General features: G+C 39.5%; 2 protein-coding genes across 12 annotated transcripts in view; one reads left to right on the top strand and one right to left on the bottom strand.

Moving 5' to 3' along the window:
• The window catches only part of OSMR (oncostatin M receptor), a 53,268-nt gene extending 49,082 nt beyond the window's left edge, over positions 1-4,186 (top strand). For all 3 annotated transcript variants that reach the window (XM_045439810.1, XM_045439811.1, XM_045439812.1), the window contains exons 16-18: positions 1,014-1,095; positions 1,604-1,676; positions 2,012-4,186. In XM_045439810.1, the coding sequence (XP_045295766.1) occupies positions 1,014-1,095; positions 1,604-1,676; positions 2,012-2,542 (686 nt within the window). In that variant the 3' untranslated portion in view covers positions 2,543-4,186. The remainder of the gene's footprint in view (positions 1-1,013; positions 1,096-1,603; positions 1,677-2,011) is intronic.
• A 2,338-nt stretch (positions 4,187-6,524) lies between these two features.
• RICTOR (RPTOR independent companion of MTOR complex 2) overlaps positions 6,525-16,161 on the bottom strand; it is a 122,671-nt gene continuing 113,034 nt past the window's right edge. For all 9 annotated transcript variants that reach the window (XM_045439762.1, XM_045439778.1, XM_045439768.1 and 6 more), the window contains 4 exons: positions 13,573-13,728; positions 13,113-13,236; positions 11,214-11,352; positions 6,525-11,098 (listed from right to left, as the gene is read on the bottom strand). In XM_045439762.1, the coding sequence (XP_045295718.1) occupies positions 11,024-11,098; positions 11,214-11,352; positions 13,113-13,236; positions 13,573-13,728 (494 nt within the window). In that variant the 3' untranslated portion in view covers positions 6,525-11,023. The remainder of the gene's footprint in view (positions 11,099-11,213; positions 11,353-13,112; positions 13,237-13,572; positions 13,729-16,161) is intronic.

Below are 16,161 nucleotides of genomic sequence, written 5' to 3'. Positions count from 1 at the left end.
CAAATCAAACCTCATTCCTTCCAGGACAGCCAGGTGTCAGGGCTGGGTGAGCAGGTGGGGGGGGGGGGAGGGTTGGGGGGGGCAGGGAAGCAGATATATTGAACAGAAATATACGTACATGTGTACGTGTGAATGACCGTTAGCCCACCAACCCCCCTCCCCGTGCAATTTGCATCTGCAAAAGATGGTGTTTACTGGCCCAGTGGAATTATTATTTGTTGGGCTTGCAGGCAGTGGGAACAGAAAAGATGGGTATTTAAGAAAATGACCTATCTGAGGAATCAAAATGGATAATTATTCCAGGTTAAGACACATTCAGGTCATTTTGTCTGAGACTGACTAAAAGTGGGGGGTGCATTAGTTCATTTCTGAAGTGTAACAGAAACCCTCAAAATCTCCGTGGCATACAAAAACGAATGTTTCTGTTCATGCTCTTGGCTTAACTGATCTCAGCGGGGCTGTGCCAGGCTGGACTTGAGGCTTCCGTCAGGTTTGGGTTGGTTCCATGGCTTCACTCTGGGGCTCAGGCTAAAAGGGCAGCGGTTGTGAGAGACAGATCCTTCTCCTGGTGGATCACAGGGGCCTAGAGGGCAAGGCAGGCTGTGCGTGTGCACTTAAAGCAGCTGCTCGTGTTACAGCTACTACCAGCCCATTGGCCAAACCTAGTCACGTGGCTGAGCCCCAAGTCAGGACACAGGGAAGTACGCTCACTGTGAAGCTTTGGCAAGGGGGGGGGGGGGCGGCTAATAATTCTGATATGGGGGTGAAGAATTGGGAGTAGTGATCCGGTCTCATAGAGGAGGGACCAAGTCCAAGTCTAGGTGTTGACGGCGAACGGTCCCTGTGTTGGTTGGGAGGTGGAACCCCCCACCCCATCAGCCAGAGTTCAGATCGAATCTTGCATAACTAGACCTTTGAGGATTAATAACTATGTAAAATTACTCTCAAACTTACCTTTGTTCCTTTGAGGAGGGAAAAGTACTCAGGAAAATTTTCTCTGTTTTCTTCTCCAGCCCATATACTGATACGTATCATACTCCCCATGATTTTCTCCATTTTGCTCATCATGATCTTATGCTACTTGAAAAGTCAATGGTAAGTGCGTGGGGAAGATTTTATCTAAGAAGAAAGAGAAATATCTAGAAAAGAGTTTAATAAGATAGAAATCACACGGAATAAAATGAGAGAAGGTGCTACAAAGGCGAAGGACAGAGACTTCCATGAAAATGTGAAAATTCTGTTAACATGTTTGCTTTTCAGGTCGAGACATAAGGAAAACAATAGCCGTTTGAAAAGATTGCAAAGCCTGTTCAGTAACACTAGTTAATATTATGGTATTTCACGTAGTGTGTGCTTGGCAGTATTCTAAGTGATTCTGAGTACTTTGCCTCCGGCTCATTTAATCCTCTCCACGCCACTTGTAAGTAAGAGCCTTATCTCTGTTGAATGGATGAGAAGATGTAAACATAGCGGAGTTAAATAGCCTGGCCAAGGTCCCACAGTCAGTGATAGAGCGAGGGTGAGAACCCAGGAAGCTGACTGCAGACTTCTCTTAACTATTCACTATATTGCAAAATTCAGTCTAATTTTCACTGTTTTCTAGGATGAAGGAGAAGTGTTACCCTGACATTCCAGATCCTTACAAGAGCAGCGTTCTGTCATTAATAAAATCCAAGGTAAATGCTGGGAGGTTGTACGTATACCACGTATCTGTTAAAGACTAATCGAAGGTTAGGGCTGTGATAGTACTTTTCTAGACTTCCTTAGAAGATATAACAGCGACGGCCACCTCAACTCCCAGGGCTGTGAAATGGGTAAATGGAGCCTTGAGATTTCTTCCATCGGGGGAAATCCTTTGGTTTGCAACAGCACCTGCAGTTAACTTGTGACTAGGACAACACACACACAAAACCTGAAGCCCTGAGTGCGTTTCGCATATACTTTATATACTCTGACACACACACACACACACACACACACACACAATTTGCATTTCTTTTGTTTGTTCCAGGAGAACCCCCGCCTAACAATAATGAATGTCAAGGACTGTATTCCAGATGCTATTGAAGTCATAAACAAGCAGGAAGGCACTAGGAAGTCACTGACAGAAACTGAACCCACCAAGCCCACCTACCTTTACCTCCTCCCAACAGAGAAGAGCCACTCCGGGCCTGGCCCCTGCATCTGTTTTGAGAACTTTACCTATAATCAGGCGGCTTCTGACTCCGTTTCTTGTGGCCACGTCCCAGTAACCCCTAAAGCCCAGCCAAGTCAGCTGGGACTGTTGACATCATCTGAAAATGGACCGAAGGCACTAGGAAAAAACTACGTCAACTCCCTGGGAGAAATACCAGCTGGGGAAACTAATTTGAATTATGTGTCCCAGTTGGCCTCACCCATGTGTGGAGACAAGTCCAGTCTCCCCACAAATCCACCAGAGCCAGCACTGTGTTCAGAGTACAAAACGCAAATGGCCATTCCCATGGGTCTGGCCTCTCCTCCCTCGATTACCCTCTTAGATGAAGGTGAGCACGACCACTAATCAGTATGTACCCGTTGCATGCCTTTCTGCTACACAGACACGAACAGGAGGCTCGGCGGCACCATTCTGTCACCAGATGCCTCGGTACGTCAACCCACCAAGCGGTCACGGGGGGCGTGTGAGACCACTACGGTCCGGCTCGGTTTGAGAGGTCAGGAGCTATGGAACTTAGCACTCCTCCTTGGAGCAGGCTTGCCGTAGACATGGCAGGCTCCTGGGGACAGGCTCCCCTTGCTGGTGTGCTCCAGGCCCACCTTTCGAACAGCAGGCCTGGAACCTGACATAGACATAGACCCCAGACCCTCAGTACTGGACAGGGGGGCTGTGGTCCCACAAGTTCAGTTTTTAGTGAGGAAATTTTCCATTAAGCTTTACCCCCACGTCCAGTATCTTTAGGGTAAAGGAACTAGATTTAAGGTTTTAATAAAGGCCACAGAAGATTTGATACTAGAGCATGAAGTGTCAGTGTTATTCCGGGTGTGTTTAATGAAAAAAATCACAGACGTTTGAGGGTAAAACAGATTTTAGACTTGCCTTGAAGCGATGATAATCTGTAGTTCACCGATGCAGTAAAATGAACTCTTCTGGGGGCACAGACCTTAGAAAGGTAGACACGTGAGTAATCAGGAAGATCCCAACTGCCTTTCCACTGAGCTTATTGCATGCGAGGCAAGAGCGGGACTGGCAGGGACTCTTACTGTCAGGATAACAGCACTCCTACTTGGTAGACATCAGTCTTTGACCGTGATTTTTGACAACTACCTCCGAATAGAAACGAGAATATGTTATTAATTCCATTCACATTTCCTGGTTCCTCTTTTTTTCAAGAACTACTATACAGAAATGACCTGTTCTCATTTGGCACCCTTTGGTCTTTGCAATGGTCTGGGTCAAGAAAATACCCTCACTGTCTTCATTTATATTCCTGTTATGCTAACATAATGAATAAAGTGCACCCCCATCGTTGGGCATGGCTGAGACATAATTGTAAAAAGCTCTATACAGGGTGGGGAAATTCTGTATTCGCTCAGCAGCGGCTTTGTCTCCTTGAACCAGTATGTACAAGGCACCGGGGGCACAGCGGGCATTCCACACGTGCCCGGTCCTTTCTCTGCCTTCTGCCCATCAGCGCTTTACGTTTATTTACCATGTTTTGAGCAAGCATGTTTAGGAACTCCTCGCTTGCTGTGCCGGAAGCAACAGCGCCTCCGCCTCTGGTACCGAACGCCCTGCACTGTGTCATCGGCACCACACAGCCAAGACTGAGAGCAAAAGACGCACACCTCCAAGTAAGGTGACTGCCAACTGGCCGAAATATACCAGCACAAGCAGGGCTTCTGTTCAGGCTTTTCAACCTTTTCCTTAGAACTGAACCTTTTGGTGGAGAACTGGGCATGTATTCCTAACACTGTAAAAATGAGTATCTTGAGTAATCTGACAGCTTTGAGAAGACTTTGGGGGGCCAGTATTGTCATCACTTAGACTCCTTGCTCCTTTCTCATGCAACTATAAAAGAAATGGCAATGGCAGTGAAGACAGATTTGTAACTAGTGTCTTTCATATGGATTTTCTTTTAAAAATCCACAAAACCTTGAAGTCATTTTTGTTGCAAAAAAGCCTTAATTAAAATATTTCGCAGCTGCATTTTGTGTGTTCTCTACCTCAGTGAAATGAAAATCTAACAGTATAGCCAGTAAGTCACCTCATGAGCTCACTAAAAATGTAAATTTGGGGATAACACTCCAAACCTCATCAGAATCTCCATGGCTTGAGACCTGAAATATGTGTGTCATCAGCTCCCTTCCAAGCATTTGGATGCACACTCAACCTTGAGAACCATAAAGCAAAATACCAACAGGAAATGTGGGGCTACATAACTTAATGCTTACAATATCACCATGACTGCAGTTCTGGCTATAAACATTCTCCCATGTCCGTAACACCAAACGCGGTCATATTTAAAGCGTTTGTCAATACTATGTGGCGTCTTAACAGCATTGCTTTAAGCAATGTTCTTCAGAAACTCTGAAATTTGTATTCATGTGTCAGAATTATTAGGATGAAAAAAATACTCCTGGAGAATTTCAAATGACAGAAAAGTTTAGTAAGTTTAACAAACCCTTATGTATATCAGCCCCACAGCCACTAACCCACGGTTCAGTCCATCCGTACCCTTATCCGCCCTCCCTCCTGATATTTGGAAGCGAATCCTATGATTTCATCTGCAAATATGTGCGTTCCTCTAGATAAGCTCTACTTTTCCTAACATAACCGTGAATACCTTTAAAAAGAACTGTACCTAAAGCCGAATTAGTAACGCTTCCTTAGAAATATCAGGGTATTTTGATGGTGGGCAGCACTGGTGTTAATGATCTATAAATACCACATCAAATTGGAGAGCAGTCCTCAGCTGCCTGCAGGGGACCGTGACGGTTCAAGCTGGGTGCAGGGACGCCGCCACACCAAACCACGGACTCGCCACCAAAGGTGCTTGCTCCCAGTCTAACATCTGACTCGCGCTGATTCTAACGAAACCGATTCCCCGCTAGAATGTGTATTTACTGAGAAGATCAAGTTGAATTAGACAACATCTAGTATTTCTTGTAAGAGCTCCATGGAAAGAAAACTGGCTTTCATCGCAAAGAATTTACAAAACATATTAAGCATTTTGCATAAAGAACCTTTAAAAACCCTTGAAGAGATACAACAGAAGAGAAAATGCCTTCAGAATGAGCAGTTAAAAGATATACAGTAACTAAATATATTCAATTTAAAGCACCAAGCAAAGGCAGTTGACTTGATCCTCTAAGATAAGCATTATAGAAACAAGCTTTAGTATTTTTTTTTTTTTTAATCAATGCAAAAGTAGTTGCTACGGTCTGAATGATTGTCCTCCTCAAAATTCCCATGTTGAAATCCTAACCCCCGAAGATAATGGTATTAGGAGATGGGGCCTTTGGAAGGTGATTAGGTCACAAGGCTGGAGCCCTCACGTACTCGGGATGAGTGTGCTTATGAGACCCGGGAGGGCTCCCTATTCCTTGTGCCACGTCAGGACACAACGAGAATTCTGGGGCCTAGGAGACAGCCCTCCCTCGACCATGCTAGCACTCTGGCCTCAGCCGTCCAGTCTCCAGAACCGGAGAAATAGATTTCTGTTGTTTGTAAGCTACCCAATCTGTGGTGTATTATTACAGTCGCCTAAATGGACTAAGATGGTATTTTATTTTTGAGTATTTTTATATACCAAAGAGTCTTCTTTTTAAATGAAATAAACTTTCTAAAGTTTAGGTCTACAAAGATCAGCTGTATGATGATTAAGTATGCTTTTTTTAAGTTTATTTTGGGGCCCAAAACATGCACATACAGAAGGCAATGGGAAAACGATACACAGAAATATGCCCAAGAATCAAGTTATCCAAACAATCTGTTTCTGTAAGCAAGACTATCGTACCACACATAGTCAACTATAACCTAGCTTTGACCTGGCTTCGTCTTTGAATTTTACTCTCCAGCCTTGGTAATTTCCCTTGTGGTATTTTCTTTCGCCACTAGGTGGCTATATGATACCCTATCTGATGAGGACAAGTTTCTGCAGGAGAAATCAAATACCTTCCCACAAAAAGTCATCATCATACATACCATCATCACTTATATTGTATATTTCCTCGAAAAATTTAGAACTGTTTTAAAGACAGATCCAGTTTTTCAAACCCTTTACAATGAAGTAAAAAAAAAAAAAACAACAAAAAAAACCAAGCTATAAAGTATTTGCTTAGATTATGAAGAATGTTTTCTAAGTATAGATATTTTAAAACATTTGGAGTAGGCCACTGATGTGTTAATGGAACTAGACTCTTATCTGTAGTACCTAAAAGTCGTTTTTACCGGGCGTCACACGTATCAGCCATAGTGGCACTAATTCAAATCAACGCAATTCAATCCACTGATTGTTTTAAAATTTCAAATAGAACAACACAGGTTTTAAGAATTTTAAGTACATTTTATTAACAATGTATCCCTTTGATAAGATTATGCTTCAGGAGGCTTTTAATGCCCTTGACATAAACTGTACACATTATACAAAAACAAGAAAACCACACACGCGCGCGCACACACACACACACACACACACACAATCAAGGTGAGCAAAACCATTTGGGGACAAACCTTCTTTAAATTATACACAACTCAATGAAATATTCTTATGGAAAATATATAAATACTTTTTCTTTCTATGTTACAGTTGTACAATATAAATCAGATTTCAATGTCTGTTCAGTGACCTACAAACACCAGAACCTCCAAATATGTAGCAGCTTATTACTAAATAAAAAAAGAATATCGTGTGGTTAGGGAGCATTAAGTCCGAGATTTTATTCACAATCCCTTACCACTTACCACTTTTCAAAACTAATCTACACCATTTGTTTTACAACGCAGCTTCAGGGTTTCTGCCAGGCCAGTAATGGAACATTTTTCAACCATTATCTACGAACAATTTTTATCTCCCCGCCTCTGCCCCAACGTTTTGTATATTTGTGCTAAATCAACCAACTTAGTGACAAAATTATAAGGTATACTTTTTGGCATAAATTATATTCTTCAAATTAAATATTTTATAAAAAGAATCAAATAAGATGTGCAATTAATGCGTGTTGTAGCATAGCTATCCACCTACATTACAAAAATACTCCAAAGGGGGGTGGGGAATCCACATTCTGTGTGAGTCATATAAACCTACTATGAATGAAATCTACTCTGGAAACCTGGAACTAAAAGAAAGAAAGAATGTTCCTAGAAAGATTCTCACAGATTTCAACGTTGTCTGATAGACACTGCTATCCATTTCACTAGTAGGCTTTTATAAGGAAACTCTCACTGTAGTGATACTCTGGAAATGAAGCTGGTAATAATGGAGTTGCTGAATGGGGAGACAAGGGAGACCTTCCCCAACTTACATTTTGGAAAACCTGAAATGTTCTTTCATCCCATCAGTTCTTCTCCCAAAACTCTCTCAGTTAGTTCTACCTTCTCTTTTTTCCCATGTGTATTGGATTGTTGATCTGAGACAACACTGGAAGCATAAAACAAAAGGGGGAAAACCTTCCTTCCAAAGGACTTTTCCCAACGTGGTTTACAAAGCTAATCTCACACAAAGTTAGCACCTCACTCTTACCATGCAAAAACGACTGTGGTTGTAATCTGGACAATTTGATGGGTTTTTATTGCTCAATGATCTGTGCTTTAATGTGGGGATAAAAGGCATCTTCTGAATGGAATGAAAAAACAATTTATATAAAGAGCAGTAGACAAATCAGAATAAGCACTGACGCCTCACTGTCGAACGCTTTACCACCGTGATGTGCCCTGAAGAACTCAGCTTTAATTACCTCAAGCCCTGGATAAAAGAGCTGAAAACTATTAAAGCTACTATTTCAAAAGAACTTGTACACATGATGTTAGAATAACTGGCATAATGATGTATATCGATACCTCCAGAGAGCCTCTATTTTAATGTCACTGTCTTACAGAACGTACTTATGCTACTAATCTTTATTAGAAATTTTTTTATTAGGGAGACATTTCCCCCCTTCAAATCTACCTAGGCATAAATAGGAAATAAAAGTATAAGAAATCTTAGACCATATTTAATTATCAATACTAATTTCTAATTTCCTTATCATTTATCAGTATTTACTTTAGTATGTGAAGCTGAAATCTGTTCTTGAAAAAAAATTTCAATTAGAAATAACAATTCACTTTATAATTAGATATTCACAGCTTACAACAAGCACAACTGCCCAAATTCCTCCCAATTATTCAATAATTACCAATAGTACAAATTTATATGGACTAAGATTAATTCTAAAATCTCAAAAAACTACAGTATTGACATTATTTTGGTACTTTATAGTCTGGTAGTTATCTATTATTTATAGATGATTTTCTCAATTATTTCTATTACCACTGACACCATTCCTAATCTTTTCTGCTATAATTTAAAATTTTTAAATACTAAGTTAATCACTTGGCACTGCATGTGAGCATTTTGCATTATTAAAGTCTTTTATACAAATGAGTACTTGAAAACATATTAGACCCATCAGTGAAACATAGATAAACCAAATAGCACTATACATTTAAGTACAGACTTTTTTTTTTCCCTTAGATTACTGATAACCACAAAACTCTGTCTCCCCAAACTAAGTGCTATAGGCAATTACTATAATGCATACATACATGTCTTTCAAAGTAAAAGTCAAAAAACAACAACAACAACAACAACAAAAAACTGTTAGGCTGATAGTAACAAAGACTTCATTCCAGGATGGATGAGTGAAATGAGGTCCAGGATGGGGACAGGTGTGTGTGTGTGTGTATGTGTGTGTGTGTGTGTGTGTTAAGAAAGAATTACTATTAACTTTTGAGGGATTAAACCACAGATTTTATACTCTATATTAACTGAGGTAGTGTTTAAAATGAATGTCTAAAATATGTCAACCCCATCATGAATGAATAAGATTACTAAATTACCTCCTTTGGAGTTTTTAACCACTATTTGGTCTAATATCTCTGACATTTGGTTTCTGGAAGGCAGTTCAATCGTCCAAGACCAAAGACCAAGGTGACAGGTAACCAACGTTCTTAAAAGTACTGTTAACATTTAAATAAACACTTGGGTTCAGTGATAAATTAAAGTGAAAAACAATATTTTATTGTCACTTGGTTTTACGAGAGCAAATCCGAAGAACCACTTCTGAACACGAGCAGCAGCCTGCAGCCCTTCTCTGCTGTGACGGTGACGCTGCTGCACGGTGCACGCGAGAACGCACCGGACGAAGCGCGGTCAAGAGGCGTTATGAAGTGAGATGAAGTGCTTCATCCCGGATGGAACTTTCAGTGCCAGTAAATTAAAAAAACAGAAACAAAACAAAACAAAACAAAAAACACAGTATCTCTGTGAGTTACGTTTCCTAGTTCACAGGGTTCTTTACAGAGATCTCAAAGAACAAGCCCGTTATAAAAACAATCTGTAATATGGGAAAATATTCATCAAGGTACTGTGTGGCAAAGCTGATGTGTAACTGTAAAAATGGTATAAACAAATGAATTAAAAAAGGGTCCTAATCAGTCCAGCTGGATTTTTTTTTCTATTATATATAGACCTCAAAAAAGATAATCCTTTCATTTACAAGCATTCTAATGGTGATGGCCATGCTATTTTTATATACAAATTTGCATATATGTTTAATTCCTGTAAAGATTTCCAAACATCTTTAAACATATACAAATTAAACACACAAATAAACAAAACCTTGCCCTCATCAACTTAACAGCTTCACAAATGTGATAAAGGCAATTGTGTTGATAAACTCACCTATCACCGCATTTAGTTTGTGCAAAACAAGAACACTGATATAAAAAAATTAAATTACTGCTGCTTTAAAATTTGGTACTTAAGGCTTTTCACTACAATTTTTAATCATAATTAAAGTTGCATTAATGATTTTTTTTTTAAGGAAATATGGCTCTTCTTTTCCCACGGAATGTGTAAATCGGAGGCAAACTTATCTCTTCCTCAGGAAATCCCAAGTGTCAACTTACTGCTTTCTTTTGCTTTAGGTCTCATTTAATAGTGCTCGCTCTGGTTCCTGTTGCAAATGGTGATATGGGAAGTTGATGCAAATGACAAGTCCACTGAAAACATGTGCAATTCTACAAATGGGAAATACTGAATTATAAAATGATGTTTCGATACGAATCAAGAACTGTAGTGAAAAACCTTAATTGGTTCGGATAGCCTATAACAACACACTGCAACAAAAGTGAAGAGACAGAAAACAAACTGTGATGCAAGTCTAGTAACATCAAAATAACTTATACAAGTTCTGGGTTGTTGAGGCTCTTCTTTTGCTTTGAGGTTACAAACCTCTGAAGTAGTGTTACAAACATTAGGAAAGATGCGGAAGGGCCAAAGTTCCCGCTCTAATACCAGCAGTTCTCGCACACCCCACTGTGGTAACGGGGTGCAGCCTCAGAGACACCGATTCCTGGTTTCCACGAATTAGTTAACAAACAAGGCATCTTTAGATTTACCCTAAAAAAAGAATTCAGAAATATCTGTGTGAAGGGTGCATCTGCATATCCTATTATTGTTCCACTGTGGTTACGCTCTTAAAAGGAAAAAGTAGAAAACCTACGAAGGTATTCAGTGCTTGGCTCTTGCATATAATGGTAACTAAAATTCTTAAAAGTGTGGTAATGAACAGCGAACCCCCAGAGGGCTCAACAGGGACAAGAGGAAGTTGTTCCGGTTGGGGAAGTCCGCAGTTCCAACTGTGCGTGTACCAGTGATCGCTGGAACAGAAGCTACTCCTGTCTTTGCCGCCCGGTCAGCATTTTCTGAGGCTTTTTGTTAGGAACTCGGCAAGTCTGAGTATATATGGCGTCCATCTATGCACGCGATGAGCACCGAGGTCAGGACTCAGCAGCTGTGTCCACTGCAGGTGGCTTTGGTGGTGCTGCCAGCACAGCCTCTGCTTCTTCATGCATCTAGGAGAGAAGTGGTGACTTGCTGGCGTTTCAACAGATACAATCTGTCCTCTAACTTATCCAAACACAGAATTATTCTCGAAAGGTAAACTTCCTAAGTACGAGTGCTACTTACTTGTAAGAACTGTACATCTTGAAATAATTCTTGTATGAACCTCCGACACGGAAGTCTAAATGTGCAGTGTGAGAGCAAATGAGAAACCTCAGAATAAAGGCAGATGTCATCAAATGTTTGAGGATACTTCTCCTTAATTCTAAAACCGAAGAAAAGATGATGGTGGGATAAAAACTGTAAAAACAACTTACCTATTTTTCCGCCAAAATATCACTTTTGAAATGTTTTTCCTCTAGACATTGATTCGATGGCATATTGGCCTAAGAATATAAAATATTAAATATCCCTAGCTCACACTTAAACTAGACATTTTAAGTTTGGGGTTACCAGAAATACTCTTTTTCACTAGCATGAGAAATTGCAAAATTTATTTATCCGCCGAGGATGACTTAACTATTTTCAAAATTAAATTTTTAAATAGAAATAAGTTTTTGGTTAAGTGTCCGACTCTTGATCTCAGCTCAGGGCTTGACCTCAGGGTCGTGAGTTCAAGGCCTATGTTGGGCTCCATGTCCAACTTAAAAAAAAATAGAAAAAAAAAATAGAAAGAAGTTTTAAAAGTTAGTTTGAAGTTATTAATATCCTTAACTGGGCTATCTCCTTTTATCTTCCACTTTCTAACAGTGGCTTTTAACTCAGAATCAGGGGTGGGGTATGCGGGGTAATACACAGGCTAAAGACCCGCTACTGCTAGAGAGTGTGTGGCCGGAAAGTCTGCAGTAGGACCTCTGTGTTACTGTTTTCTTTTTTTTTAATTTTTGAGAGACAGAGTGAGACAAAGTGAGAGTGGGGAAGGGGCAGAGAGAGAGAGGGAGACACAGGATGGGAAGCAGGCTCCAGGCTCGGAGCTGTCGGCACAGAGCCCGACGTGGGGCTCGAACTCACGGACCGTGAGATCATGACCTGAGCCGAAGTCGGACGCTCAACCGACTGAGCCACCCAGGCGCCTCTGTGTTACTGTTTTTTTAAAGGCCCACAGGAGACTCTGCACTGTGTTTCTTCTGAGGACCACTGCTTTTTAACAGTGCAGATCGAAGATGGTAATGGTTCAATGTAACTTTTCTTTTATCATACTGCTCTGCTTTAGAAAAACAATAAAAATTCTGCAACTTGTACTACGAGAAAGAGGAAAAATAGGGGGGAAGAATTAAATCAAGAAAATATCACTTGTTTTTGTATAGGTCCACTTATCTTAAATTGTTCAGTCTCACGATTCCCACCTTTTCTTAAAAATTATTCAAGACCCCAAAAAGCTTATTTTTGTGTGGGTTACAGTCACTGTTAATTACCATATTAGAAATTAAAATTGAGAAGATTTCAAAATATACATTAATTCTTTTAAAAAATAAGCCCTGGGGCGCCTGGGTGGCACAGTCGGTTAAGTGTCCGACTTCAGCCAGGTCACGATCTCGCGGTCCGTGAGTTCCAGCCCCGAGTCAGGCTCTGGGCTGATGGCTCAGAGCCTGGAGCCTGTTTCCGATTCTGTGTCTCCCTCTCTTTCTGCCCCTCCCCCATTCATGCTCTGTCTCTCTCTCTGTCCCAAAAATAAATAAACGTTGAAAAAAATAAAAAAATAAGCCCATTACCTGTTAACATAAACACATACATCTAATAAAAAGTGTTTTCCAAAACTAAAAAGTGAGAAGAGTGGTATTGTTTTACATTTTTACAGATCTCTTCAAGTACGGCTTAACAGGAGATAGATTCACATACCTACTTCTGCATTCCATTTGTTACTGTAATACATTATTTTGTTTGAAGTACACGAAGGAAATCTAGCCTCACACAGATATACCACGCAGAACTATGGATGTAAGCTAATTAGTCTAACTTTTGAAGTGTTTCAAGGATGTTTTTTACCCTAAAGAGCAGAACAGAGAATACTCATGGTTTACTTACGTTAAAAGCCCAGTTTCATGACATTTAGTTGAAACTGAACTACTCAAATTAATGACTAATCTCAGAACTTCTTTGCGAAGGAGTATGCGGCACATTGGTGTATCATCTGGAATTGTTTTAACACCTGAAAAGGCGATTAAAATATTTTATCTTTATCACAATAGAAAATGATTACAACTCATGAAAGTTGTTCTTAAACTAAAGATCTAAGACAGAGATAAACTGCGCATACATAATCTGCTGATCGTTCTGGAAATAAAATTCTAATGCAAGAAGCCAACTAAAAGGACACACCTCAGCAGCTGATACAGGTGACTAAATACTGGTACTGATAGGACACCTGACTAAAACAGGCTTGCCACAATTTTGAGATAACATCAATTAACATTATTTATCAACAACAACCACAAAACTAAGTATAGTTTTACTAACAATGTTTGGATTTGAATCTGAAACTTACCTAACAACAATTCTGTGCTTTTGGTGCTGCTGGCTGAGCCTTCTTGAGACACTCCATCACTGCATCCAGAAATCCCTGAAAACTTAGAAGGAACCACTTCTAAGGGATTATGGATAGTCTGCTCACACCAATCAGAATATGGAATGTCTTGAAGGTCTGAAGAAAAAATTAATTATTGCAATTAAAGTATTATAATGGCTTAATTCCTCTGCTTGCATTATATACCAGAGAGGAGATGATTCCTTTTAATTTCTTTCCAATTTGCAACATTTTCCATAATGATCTTGGAAATAAATTCAGACTGTTCAGATAGTGAAATTTGTTAAATTCTAAAGATTTTATATATAAATTTTCCTAAATTACAAAAATAACATAAAACTATGTGATTAAAGAATTCAAATAAAGACATATATAGAATAAAACATGAAGGTACCTTATCTGCTCCCTCACCCATGACTCCCACCCCCAAACTAAATGCCTCCCTACAGGGAAATATGGTTAAAAAGTTTGACATATATGTATCTTTAAGATCTTTTGCTATTTTAAATTTCTTTTTCTTATTCTTTGGGTGTGGTAAGATTATACTATACTATTATTCTATGACTTGCTTTTCTCCCATTTAATAATTACCAATATAAGAATCATACTTCCCTGGGCTTATCATCAGTTCATTCCTTAGAATTAAACTTACTACCCTTCCCATGCATTGCTAAGGTACTCCTAGATGGGATTTTGAAGTCAACCAAACATCTCAGTGTTTCTAAGATGACATTAATTTTTTTATTTAAAATTTTCCTGAGCACTTAAAGTGATTAGGGCAAATGGAAATCAGGAAGTCTTTGGCTATCCTTTTAGGGAGTAACACGGGTCAACCTATAAAATCATACAACCTTCGTACTATAAGACATACTGGAAATTAATTAAGGCTCTCATCTCATGAAAGAAAAGAAATTCAGAGAAAGGAGACACACACTTAGCCAGAAGGTAAGAGCTCTTGACAGATGGTCCAGTAGTCTTTCTACTATAGCATGTTGTCACAGTACAGAAAAAAAGCCCTATTTTTAAAGCCCAGGAAACCAAACCAATGTCAATCTCCCCCTATGTTTTTTTTCCACAAAACAGATATCACCCCCTCCTCTCACCTCTAAGCACTTCCTAAGATTACTATTTACATAATACTAAGCAGAAAATGCTTTGGTTCCTTGGAAAAGAATAGTTATAAATTGGCGTCGTTTTAAAATTCTGGTTATTAAGGAAATCATGTGTCTTTCAGGCACTTAAAATAACACATGCTACTTCGTCATTCATGGATTTAAAAAGTAAAACTATTGCCAAAAGATTTGAGAACTAAAGATGTACTTAAAAAGCAGCAGTGCCAAAGGCATCCAAATCGGTCAGGAGGAGGTCAAACTTCACTCTTCGCAGATGACACGATGCTCTATGTGGAAAACCCAAAAGATTCCACCAAAAAACTGCTAGAACTGATTCATGAATTCAGCAAAGTTGCAGGATATAAAATCAATGCACAGAAATCGGTTGCATTCCTATTCACCAAGAAGGAAGCAACAGAAAGAGAAATCAAGGAATCGATCCCATTTATAATTGCACCCAAAACCATGAAATACCTAGGAATAAATCTAACCAAAGAGGTGAAAAATCTATACACTGAAAACTATAGAAAGCTTATGAAAGAAATTGAAGAAGACACAAAAAAAATGGGAAAAGATTCCATGCTCCTGGATAGGAAGAACAAATATTGTTAAAATGTCGATACTACCCAAAGCAATCTACATATTCAATGCAATCCCTATCAAAATAACACCAGCATTCTTCACAGAGCTAAAACAAATAATCCTAAAATTTGTATGGAACTAGAAAAGACCCTTAACAGCCAAAGCGATTTTGAAAAAGAAAACCAAAGCAGGAGGCATCACAATCCCAGACTTCAAGCTATACTACAAAGCTATAATCATCAAGGCAGTATGGTACTGGCACAAGAACAGACACTTAGATCAATGGAACAGAATAGAGAACCTAGAAATGGACCCATAAACGTATGGCCAACTCACTTTTGACAAAGCAGGAAAGAATATGCAATGGAATAAAGGCAGTCTCTTCAGCAAGTGGTGCTGGGAAAACTGGACAGCAACATGCAGAAGAATGAACCTGGACCACTTGCTTACACCATACACAAAAATAAACTCAAAATGGATGAAAGACCTCAATGTAAGACAGGAAGCCATCAAAATCCTCGAGGAGAAAGCAGGCAAAAACCTCTTTGATCCTGCCTGCAGCAACTTCTTATGCAACACGTCTCCAGAGGCAAGGGAAACAAAGGCAAAAATGAACTATTGGGACTTCATCAAAATAAAAAGCTTCTGCACAGCAAAGGAAACAATCAGCAAAACTAAAAGCCAACTGACAGAAGAACAGAAGGTTACTGGAGGGGTTGTGGGAGGGGGGATGGGCTAAATGGGTACGGGGCATTAAGGAATCTACTCCTGAAATCATTGTTGCACTATATGCTAACTAATTTGGATGTAAATTAAAAAAAAAAAAAAAAAAAAAAAAAAAAAAAAAGCAGTAGTG

Source organism: Leopardus geoffroyi, chromosome A1 (genome assembly GCF_018350155.1).
Source record: "Leopardus geoffroyi isolate Oge1 chromosome A1, O.geoffroyi_Oge1_pat1.0, whole genome shotgun sequence".
NCBI classification, from domain to species: domain Eukaryota; kingdom Metazoa; phylum Chordata; class Mammalia; order Carnivora; family Felidae; genus Leopardus; species Leopardus geoffroyi.
Note: the sequence above shows the minus strand (reverse complement) of the source record. Positions and strands in the feature narration are given on the sequence as shown.